Below are 11,620 nucleotides of genomic sequence, written 5' to 3' on the forward strand. Positions count from 1 at the left end.
TAGAATTAATCTAGTTGTCCAAACTGAAGTGCAAATATATTCAGGATATTAGAATTCTAATTAAAGTAAGTTACTGATATACACTTTAGAGTGAGCAAAACATATTTTACAACTTGGCATATACAAATGTTTTATATACACACAGGCCGTGTTCGTAGGCATGGCTAAGTTAACTTATCTCTATATTTTTTACGCGCACGTTTTCCGAACGGCTAAACGATGTGTTTTTTATAAAAATTTTCTATAGGAAAGTTATTTTAAAAAATTATATTAATATATTTTATATTTTTTAATAATTAATTAATCATGTACTAATTTATTACTCTGTTTTCCGCACTGGGTAAGTTAACTTACCCCTCTTTTACCGAACACGGCCACAGTCCTATTAGAAAATAGATTCATCATCCAAAATGAGCTATTTTTGGAAGCGCGGATTCTATATATGGAAACAAATAAGAAAATAATTGTCTGGATTTTCTTATAGTATATAGAGCGGGGATCTTCTTGTAAAAAAATTTTCTTGTTATTCTGCCACCACATAATTTTACTGAAGCTGCCAACTAAAACTCCGAGTTGGTTTGAATTGTGGGACACACGAGTGACAAGAGCTCATTGTCAAAATAAACTCTAATTTGAACTGTCGACTTTCCCTTTAACCTCTAATTTCAACTGGTGCAGAAGGCAGTGAGACTGTCCCCAACTGCTCAAAAGGTGGATAATGGATCAATATGGTAACAAAAATGAATCCATATAATTAAGTAGCAGTAACATAGCAAGGTTCCAAAATTGCAGAACTAACGGCTCAAGCCGATTTAAATGGCAGAACTAAATCTTCCTAAATAATCAAGACAAAAATAATGGTTGAAACAAAACTTCTCTAAATTTTGAACTTGATACATTTAAATTTATTGACAAGGCTCTGACCTTTGACCTTCGAGCCAAAGCTCATTATATTACTATATTTCTTATATAAACCTGGTCAAATTTGAAGATTTGATTTAGGGAAAAAAATAAAAGGCCGAAAAGTGTGAGCACTGTGATGTGAGACAGAAAGATGTATTAATTATTTCTAATAATAATAATAATGTGGAATTGGAAGGAAAAAAAGAAAAACAATACCCAGAGAGGTTGATGTGCCAGCTTTTTTTTATGAGAACACGGTACAACGCAGACACTCACAACGCACGCATACTCTCCCCTAAAAACGCGCGCGTGTAAATCCCCCTATAAACACCTCCGAAGACTGACCGACAAATCTAGAAAAACCCCGAAGTCACCATAGGCACCTCGTTGTCGACGGACACGTCGTCTCCCACCGAAATGTGCCAGCTTTTTGGGGTGGCTGATCGATGCAGCTAGCTTCCTCGGCTCATGGCAGCGGAGGTTTTTTTTTTTTTTGCCGCCAAAAATTGAGATCTCTAGGTGGACCTCAACAGCTATCAAATGGATTATTATTTACCTTATTATTCTATTTTAGCAGCTCATTAATTGTTTGTTTCAAGGCATTATTGAATTTGCATGTATTATAATTCACATTCGATTCATTAAAAAACGAACACCGTTCTCTCCACCGTCCAAATCGAGTGTATAACAACACAGATTTATCAAAAAAAAAATCCATACCTGCGAAATTCACCTCAAAGAATGGTTTATCACTTTATCTCCTGTCTGAAGAGCTGATAAAGAGAACACTCAACTCCACAACTGATAGATTCACTTCATTCATTTGTCATACACAACACAAACCGAGACATTTTTTTTCCTTTCATTTGCCTCTTTATACTCTTGGAGCATACAGAACTATGAAAAGTTATTTGGATGGTTTCTTCATGCACTTCTCAGAAGCTCTCCTTTGCATCCTTCAACTGTCTATCACACACTACTACTGTACATGTATCACACACCAGGCTCTGTACATGCTTCAAGAAATACAATTATGTGTGACGTTGCCCCCAGCCCTTCCAGGGAACAAAAAAAATAATCAAGTACAAACAAAACAGAAAAGAGAAACAAAACAATTGATCAATCCATTGTGTATTGAGAGCACTGCAGATAACTCGGCAACTTGAACGGTAGTATGCTTTTCACTTTCACTTGGGCGAAAATGCTCGACTCTTGTTCTTATATCGAGGTGGCTCTATCTCATTTTCAGGGGCATCACTCTTGCCGCTGCTGTTTTTCCCTCTTAATGGCTCAGTTTCTGAACTATTAGAGGCGAGGTTCTGTCGTTGTCTCCTTTCCTGCAAATCAATTGGCATGTGTTAAACGCATGTGGCAATGATAAATAAAAGCTAGCATTTCATTATAATAAATATCGACACCACGTTAAGTCTATGAAATCATAATGCTGATGAGAGGGGTACATATGATATAATCAGATAAGATTGTTCTTATTGTTCATGTTTGATAAATCGTTACTGTGACATGAACAAATATAGCAGGGAGCCAACACAGATTGTGCTTGTTGTTCAACTATATACTTTTTCAATAGGGCCAAAAAGGGAAGAGTTTATGCCTATAGATATGCATAAGCCATCTGATATGTCACTAATCATATGTATGCAAGTTTATTTTTGTCACAAATCAAACCTCTTGAGGAATGGGTTCATTGGAGTCCAACATCCGGACCACCTGGTCCATCCTTGGTCTCTTCTCAGCATTTAAATCAATGCACCTCAGAGCTGTCAAAAGGGCACGTTTGAGCTCCTTCGTGGATGGTCTTCTCTCTAGGTTTGGATCAACAACTTCCTCAGATCGTCTGTTGGCAACCATCATTTTAAGCCAGTCAACTAGGTTTACCTACAGTGACACGAGTCAAATGATAAGTTCACAGTTTCTCAATTACTCCACATGTGATTGGTTGCATACTTTATGTAATAACTCGCTAGCCAGCCATACAGGAAAAAGATATCAACAAGTATTACCTCATTTGGAGGGCGATCGTAGTCTATTGGATCTCTTCCTGTAATAGCTTCAAGAAGAACTACCCCAAAACTGTAGACATCACTCTTTTCATTCAAAAGTCCACTGTTAGCATACTCAGGTGCAACATAGCTGCAAAAAATAAAGCAATTGTACAGTACCATTAGTGATTAGCACCAACATTTTGAAATTACAGTGGCCAAGATTTGAATGTAATAAAAAGAGAACATGCCTCAACTATATAAAGGCATGAAAACTTACCCAAAAGTACCCATAACTCGAGTAGCAATATGACTTTTACCAACACCTAGCATCTTTGCCAAACCAAAGTCAGATATCTTGGCATTGAACTCATCGTCAATCAATATGTTACTAGCCTTGATATCGCGATGCACAACTTTTGGTTCAATTGCCTCATGTAAGTAAGCAAGACTGCAAATGTGGCAATTTATACCAAATTAGTGTTTATCAAGCAGCAACAGGATATAATTCAAACTTGTTTTTTGTTCATGACAGTGTAGACAATGACTACTTGTGAATAGTAAGGCTTAAATCATAAAGCTGTCAAGATTGTAACATGCACAACAGTTTTTAATAAAGCAGCTGTCAATGTTGAATGTGTGCTTGTGTGAATCAATCAGAAGGGGACATTTAATGGAATAGATATACAACCAATCGGTTCACAGTTTGCACCGTATAAAATCAAAATCACAATGTTGACAGCAGACAAATGATGTAGAAAAGGACATTTGTATCCACAAGAAGTAATAATTTAGATTCAGTGATAGATTTACTCACGCCTTTGCAGTACCCAAAAGAATTTTCATGCGCGCTAACCAAGTGAGAGAACTATATTGGGACAATTCTCCATGTAACCAACTTTCCAGATTCCCATTGTTAACATACTCGTATACAAGCATCCTGAACAAATCAAGTAATTTTAGTTAAGGCGTTCTTGCCATTTCATGCTAAAAGGATCAGTACAGAACAGGTCATATTATAAGCTGAGTCCTAATAATATCCATACCTTTGAGTGCCTTCAACACAGTACCCCAAAAGGCGAACCAAATTCTTGTGCCGGACATGACCAATTGCTTCAACTTCCACTCTGAATTCTCTCTCAGCTTGTCCTCTGCACAAGATAAGTGGTCATAGCTTAAGCAAAAGGAATAATGGTAAACTAACCCATGAACTGCATCAGCAAAAAAATGTTATAAGAAAAATGCTCACAGGTTGTTAAGGATTTTCTTGACAGCCACTGGTGTGCCATTTGATAATCTGCCATGGTACACGACGCCATATCCCCCCTCACCAATTATGTTATCCTTTGAAAAGCAGTTTGTTGCAAGTTCCAGATCCCTGAGAGTGAACCAATGGCCCCAGCCAAGGTAAGAGAACTCAGGTAGGCCTGCCAAGGGCACAGAGTCGGCAGGAGCATGTGAGGAAGAGTGTTCACATGTGGAAACAGGTTGAATTCCATCATACTTATCCTCATAATGTAAAGGAATAGAGAGATTGTTCTCTTCTGTTTGTCTCATCTTCTCCTCCTGAGCCAACTGGTCTACATCTTTATCCACTGATTCAACAGGTTCATTCTGAATGGTGAGTAGAAGCCCATCATGTACAACAAAATTGGTGGGCAAAAATTGGTCATCCACTGCCCTCACTTCCTTGATATCTTTGGATGCGGAAGGTATTTGGTTAATTGGAATTTCCTTAAAGGTCCTGCGTGACCTCTTGATCCAAGTTTGTATGGTGAGGCAGAAAATAAGGATGAGAAGAACACCAAGTAGGGATGCTCCTACAGATATCCCAATTACAACCCAAAGTTTGAGGCCAAAAACAACTGTTTTTTCATGAAGGGATTCTGTCAGAGTGGAGTTTGACGACATCTTCTGATCATCAAGTACCTAGATGGAGAGAATAAAAACATGTCACTCACATTCTCCAAACATAACAAGAGTGCATTTTTGAAGGGACATACGACACATGATTTTGACAAACCATGACAGTAAGTTGTTACTATGTAGCTTGATAAGCAATCAAATATTGGTTGTTTAAAAGTGGTCATAGTATTGCTACAAAGGCATGTAAATTTAACAGATTAATCAGCAACACTACAACTCCTTAAATCGGGATTCAGAAACACTAGTCTTGAGAAAGCTACATGGTAACAACTAGATAATGAACATGAGTTTAAGACAACATAATGGGATTGGACAGTATCAATTATCAATGAAGCAGCTCTGACCCGTCAACTACCGTTCCCACTATTGAGAATCGAACAGCTATAGGTTGCCATAATTGACACGAGCCCTTAGCACAGACGATTACAGGCATTTCAAGATGTGAGTTAAATTCCCACTGGATCTTACTACCAAGGAAAAAAATAAATAACAAACTGCTAAACATGTGGCAAGTCTGGCAACAGTTTATGAATGGAAAGATAAAATACTTGAAGAGAGGCAGACAGTCACCTGGAGTGGTTACAATGGTGAGGAACAAGAATTTGGTATTCAAGAAGTGAACGCAGTGGTGAGAGCTGCAGAGCATTCAGAATCCATAGCAGTAACCTGTAGAAGAGTAGCAGATCAGGGGAGAGGGCAGGACAGCATCCACGTACCTGAGGGTGGAATGGAAGAAAGAGAAAGCAAATCGAGCAAATGTGGACGGACGCATACCTTGGCGAGATCCAGAAGCAGGAAGAAGAGAAAGCTTGCACTTTTCGAGATTGGTTGCTTGGCGCGGGGGTGGAATGGAGGTGGCAGCGCAGCGGCAGGAGGGGAGGAGTTATCAGCTCGGTAGGTGATGGATTGGGAGTGACGGAGAAGAAAAAGGAAAGGAGCAAAAAAAAGATCGAAGCTTTGAGTTGCTGTGGCTGTGGATTCAATCGCAAGGAATCGCGCGCGGTTCACAGGGTTGGATCGAAAAACTCAACCGCCGACATTTTTTTTTTTTTTTTGCAGAACAAAATGCGCGGCGCGACTGGAAGAACGGGTACGAGGGTGGCGGCGAGCTTGGGAAGCGCGCCTCCGGTTGAGAGGCCGCGGCGCAGGGTCACCTCGCCTCACCTGCTCGGCGCTGCGTCGCCGGCCTTGCCGTCCTGCTTGCTTTCCGCTTTGCTTGAATTGATGCCGTGTACGCGGCGCGCCAGGCCAGACTGCGTCGCCCCGCCGCTGCTGCCCGCCTGCTCGAGGCCTGTTGGAGCTCGCGCTGTGTGCGTTTTCTTTTCTTAGTTATTTCTTTTTAATTTCTTGCTTGCGCTGTGTGTTTATGGTTGTATATGTTATCTGACACGTGGGCCCAGCCATTCTCGTACCCACATGACCTAGGCCGCTTTCGAGGAAGAAAGGTATAAGTTAACTTACCTAACACAAAAAATATAATAATATATTAGTACATGATTAATTAATTATTAAAAAATATAAAATAGATTAATATGATTTTTAAAACAACTTTCTTATAGAATTTTTTTTTAAAAAAAATGCACCGTTTAGCAATTCGGTAAGCGTACGCGCGAAAAACGATAGGGCTAAGTTAACTTAGCCCGCTCTACCGAACACGGCCCTAGTCGGGTAAGTTCATGTCAGTGGAAACTGGAAAGTACTCTACTCGGGCAAAGCAGGTAAGGCCATGCAGAGTGCTCCAACATGACATGGAGCTCTAGCCCGTCACGTTGGAGCACGCATTCCAGATGGCAATGGACTGCCATGGACCGTCCTTTGGAGAGAAGCGCGCACCCTGCAGAAGTCATGGTAGCTTTGTTAGATTTGCATCCAAAAAGTAGGAAGGAGAAGAAAAAGGCGCCGGAAATAGGGGAGAAGAAAAAGGCATCGGGGAAGAAAAAGGCTCGGTCTGCCGCCTGTCGCCGCCGAGCTTGATCCTTCGCCTGCCACCCTCGGCCGCAGCAGCCGCGCTCGTCTGCCGCCCGTCGGCTCGGTCCGCCGCCCGCCGCGCTTGTCTGCTGCCCACCGGCTCGCTCCGCCGCCCGCCAGTCGAGTGGCGGCCGCCATCGAGAGAGAGAGGAGAGCGACGGGAGAGAGGAGATGGTGCGAGGACGTGAGAGAGAGGAAAGCAACGGGAGAGAGAGGAAAGCGATGAGGGGAAAGTGTGAAATAAAAAAGAATCCGGTCCCACTTGAAACCCTACTCGAAATTGCTTGCATTGTGGACACAGCATCTTTAAGGTAGTTTCATTCTACTTATAAGATATTCTACTTATAAGATGGAGATCCTTGTTAAGAATCCATGCAATGTTCATGTCCTAATAAAATATGAACGAAAAAGGGTAATACAAGGCCAATCAGCATGCAACCTCGACTGTTTGTAATGTTTTTATTGGGATTTATAGTGCAGAATAATAGTGGGAAAATTCTCTTCTCTAGTCTCTTCTTAAAGAAAAGTAAATAATTGAGGAAAAATAGGAGTACGATGCTCAGCAGTGTTGTTTTGACATATAAGCTATGTAACTATCTATCTGGCTGTGTTCTTTGTCCAAGATTTTTCTTATATTTTTTCTTGCATTTTATGCGCACATTTCTCAAAGGGTTAATTCGTTCCATGCCACTGTAAATACGATTATTCAGAAAAATGTCACTGCAATTTACGTATTCGGATGAGTGCCACCATAATTTTTCCAAATTGGATCCATGTCACTGCCGTGATTTTTCCATCCATCTGCCTTCTTCCTTCCGTTTTCTTCCCAATTTTTCCATCCACAGCGACGTGCTCAGCCGCAGGACGCCCCAGCTGCGGACATCCATCAATTCGACGTGCTCGATCATGAACCGGCCTATCACATTGTCGGGGTCGGTGAAGTTTGCCACCGTTGGCGGGATCTCCTCCGGCGTGATCATGACATGTTCCGGCATACGGGACACGTGAAAAGGGGCGCCGCCGTGCTCGACGCCGGCCGGCGGGCTCACGACAAGCGACTTGCAGATGGGGAAAAGGGGCATGTCTTGATCACACTGCAAAATCTAGTTATTTCATCTGTTACAAAGCCCTCTCTACAGGTTCCTACCGTATTTTCAGAACAAAAGGCAAAGCTCCTAATATCATAGTCCCATTCCATAGAGAACATTTTCAAGTTTCTCTAAGCAGAGGACAGCCTTCAAGTTCTAATACCGGACAAAACATTCAGATCAAACCGTCAGAGACATGAGACTAAAACTCAGAAGAACACTGAAATGCTGCAAATAAAAGGTGGATGAACTGTGAAATGGTACAAATGCTTTCAGTAATAGTTAGGAAAGCTGGATGAGAATGTAAAAGTAACATTGATTGAAATTTAACCAACTGTTCAAAGGATTTGATTCGTACCATGGTTGCCTCTGTGTCGAACCAGAGTGTATTGACGGCAGCAATTCCTCGGAAAATATCGAGCGTGTCGCAGGAGAAGAAGGCGGGGCCGAGGACGACGGCTGGCTTGGGGAGGAACCAGGCAAGTTCCTCTAACTGGAGGGTGAGTTCCTCGACGCGCTTGCGAGCCAGGGTGCGCAGCCAGCAGGAGGTAATGGTGCCGAGGAGGTGGCTGAAGTGGCCGCGGAAGCTGCGGACGGGCGCCGCGCACCGCCAAACGACGTGAGTGGAGGAGCGCCGCGGGGGCAGCTCGACGCGGAGTATGGGGACGGACTCCCAGCTGCGGCGCCACGTGTGGGAGAGGCAGCAGAAGCAGACCCCGCGGCGTACATGCTGCGCCGCGGGGTCGCCACGACGACCTCTACGACTATGTCATGTCCCTCGCCGAGCAGTCAAGCATATACACGGTCTCCGACTACTGCGCCATCCTTTACCACCTGACATGGGAGTGGTGTGGCGGCGGGGCGGGGAAGATGGCAGGGATGGGGGAGACGACGAAGTGGATGGAAAAAGTCATAACAGTGACATGGATCTAATTTAAAAAAATAGCGGTGGCACCTGTGCGAATAGGTGAATTATAGTGGCATTTTTCTGAATAATTATATTTGTAATGGCATGGAACAAATTAACCATTTCTTAAAATATTAAACAGTGCATTTTTACAAATTATCTATATAACAGTTAATTATCTTATATTTTTTAAATAGATTTTTTTTACTTTGTAGTAGCTAGTTGCACCGTTTATATTATTAAATAGCTATCAAATCGTATAATCTTTTATCATTCATCTTTTATACACAAAACAACGCTTCCGTAAATTTATACTAATTTTGAGCATTCTCTGTGAGTTCCTATGTTAATAGAAAAGACCTGCCTATTAGGTTGACCTGTTATAATGACCATATAAAATATATTAAAAGTCTATGTTAACTAAAATTGATAGTTCATATGTTCTACATTATAAGATTTTTTATGTTATCTAGATTATACATGGATCTAATCTAGACGAGGGCAAAATGCGGATCTAATCCAGATAAGGACAAAAAAAAGTCTTGTCAAATTAGACAAGGGTAGTATATTTGATCTAAGGTTTATAAAATGCATTGTATATGAACACCAACAACACGTAGATTTTGACCAAGTTTAATAGTGTAGTCAAATGTTGGCTATAATCATATGCCATGTTATCCCAAGCTCCTTGTATAGATAGATTATATAGTATAGTTAGCTAAGCATACGATAAAATAGATACCGGATATCTATACTGGAGGTATTCATAATATGTATACGTACGTATAGTTTGGGGTACCGGATAGAAAGACAATCATATCTGTACTGAATCGGTTAAGAGTTTGGTAATATCCGGTATACCGGGAATACCGGACTTAGCCGTATCCAACAGGATAGATCTAAGTCTTATTAAATTAGAACTCTATCTTATCTATAAGTCTTACCTTCCACTATATAAGGGTACAGGGCATCCTCCAAGGGACACATCTACATACATCATCCAATACACTCTCAAGCAGGACTAGGGTATTAATTATTTCGCTAGCCAAGAGCCTGAACCTAAGTAAACATTCACCTTCATTTTAACCAGCGTTTTCTATGTCTTTCTAGCCACCCCATATATTATCGTTGACCTAGATCGTTGACAAAACATATTTTATTAACTAGTAATATACACATGCATCGCAATAGTTCCAAATTGCATAGTTCTATAGAGAAAAGAAACATTTTTTTCAAACAAACCACTTGATTTTCTTTTCTGATTTTTGGGAAGCGTAGTTTTTTTGCGTGACATAGGGCAGGAAGAAGAACGTATGACTCTAGTTTTAAGTAGTGTGTGTATACACTAGAAAATTGTCCGTCGTTGCTACAGGTAAAATTAATTTTAATTGTACATAAGTATTAAGGTAATGATCTCATGAGAAACATGATCATATGTTGCATCACATGAGAACCTATGCCGACAAACAAAAATAGAGTAGGATCTAGGCCTATTGGTTAGGTTTCTTATGCTGTAATTTGCCTACCGAGCTTAAATCTTAGATCCGATATATATAATCATGGATATTCGAGGAAGAAAAAGATAAACACACAAGACGTGGCCACAGCCCAACGCGGGAGGTGGCCATTGACCGGCAGTCGTGCCGAGGCGACAGGCGAGAGCATTGGCGCTCACGCGACTGGCGAATAGGCCGATGATGATGGCCCACTCAAGGGCGACGCGAACACAGCCACTCAGTCAAAGCGAGGACGTGGCCCACCTAGAAGGAGGATGGACGAAATTATATGTAGAATCATTACTCCTTTTTATAATAATAAATATATACGTATCAGCTATACCACCTCTCTCTTTACACATTTTAACTTATCACATGCATTAATGGTGAGTCTTGTTTTCTAGGAGAGGTAGCTGCAAGTATTATAACCTTTTAACACAAGACAAAATAATGATGAGGTGGGAGAGAGAAGGAAGGAGAGAGAGGACAAGACACCCCCTCATTTAGACAACTTCCACACAATTTCCAAGAAAAATGAGAAATGAAAAGAGTATATTTGGTTAAGCAATGGTTAAATTAATATATTAATAGAGCTAGTGTAGTGGTAATGTGTCGTATGTGTTACCTTAATTAATGAGGTGTTGCATGGATAAAATTAGAGATAACATCTACCACTGTTGCAAAATTTGCTTTAGTAGTTCATTTAGTCTCTCCCCTTCAACTAAGACATTCAATCCAAATCCAATCCAAAATATCATGTATAGATGAAATTTTCCCTATACTTGCTCTTACATCACGGATTATATACAGGACTTACGGATTGTATGGCCTTTTAAATGTGGACTCTGTTTATTTCAAAGGAGAACATCCCGAGATGTCGTTGCACTAATCGTGTGAGACATCAAGAGAACCAACGTGCATGCAATCAGATCGTGATGCACGCAGCCATGGCGATAACTAAAATAAGCTGCATGTTTGATGTAGTTAACTATTTTCTTTATGTAGCTTCATATTATCCTTAAAATGTTTGAGGTGCATTTCCAATGTAAAAACCTTCGGATACTATATATCTCGATATACCAAAATTTTACATTCCTCAATGTACCAAAATTTCATAATGAAGATCTAGTTTAATAGCATTCGTATAAATTTAGAAATGATCAAATTATCTTATAATATAGAACATGTAATAGATTAAAACATAAATATTTAATTCCAAAGCACATGACAGCAAGTTATACCCTAAACAAATGGAAACATGTTTATCTACTAAGTTATACCCTAAACGAAACAATGCACTAATTTAAACAAAACACTGAGCTGAGCAAAAGA

General features: G+C 40.6%; 1 protein-coding gene across 1 annotated transcript; it reads right to left on the minus strand.

The window, feature by feature from the left end:
* Window positions 1-1,604: 1,604 nt before the first annotated feature.
* LOC102700565 (probable receptor-like protein kinase At5g18500) lies at window positions 1,605-6,172 on the minus strand. Its single transcript, XM_006644041.3, has 9 exons — window positions 5,604-6,172; window positions 5,400-5,495; window positions 4,153-4,832; window positions 3,950-4,054; window positions 3,721-3,843; window positions 3,184-3,354; window positions 2,925-3,054; window positions 2,590-2,799; window positions 1,605-2,240 (listed from the first exon to the last, which is right to left on the minus strand). Exons 3-9 carry the CDS (start codon window positions 4,812-4,814, stop codon window positions 2,091-2,093), a joined length of 1,551 nt encoding a protein of 516 aa, XP_006644104.2. The 5' UTR covers window positions 4,815-4,832; window positions 5,400-5,495; window positions 5,604-6,172; the 3' UTR covers window positions 1,605-2,090.
* Window positions 6,173-11,620: the final 5,448 nt, after the last annotated feature.

Source organism: Oryza brachyantha, chromosome 1, assembly GCF_000231095.2.
Source record: "Oryza brachyantha chromosome 1, ObraRS2, whole genome shotgun sequence".
NCBI classification, from domain to species: domain Eukaryota; kingdom Viridiplantae; phylum Streptophyta; class Magnoliopsida; order Poales; family Poaceae; genus Oryza; species Oryza brachyantha.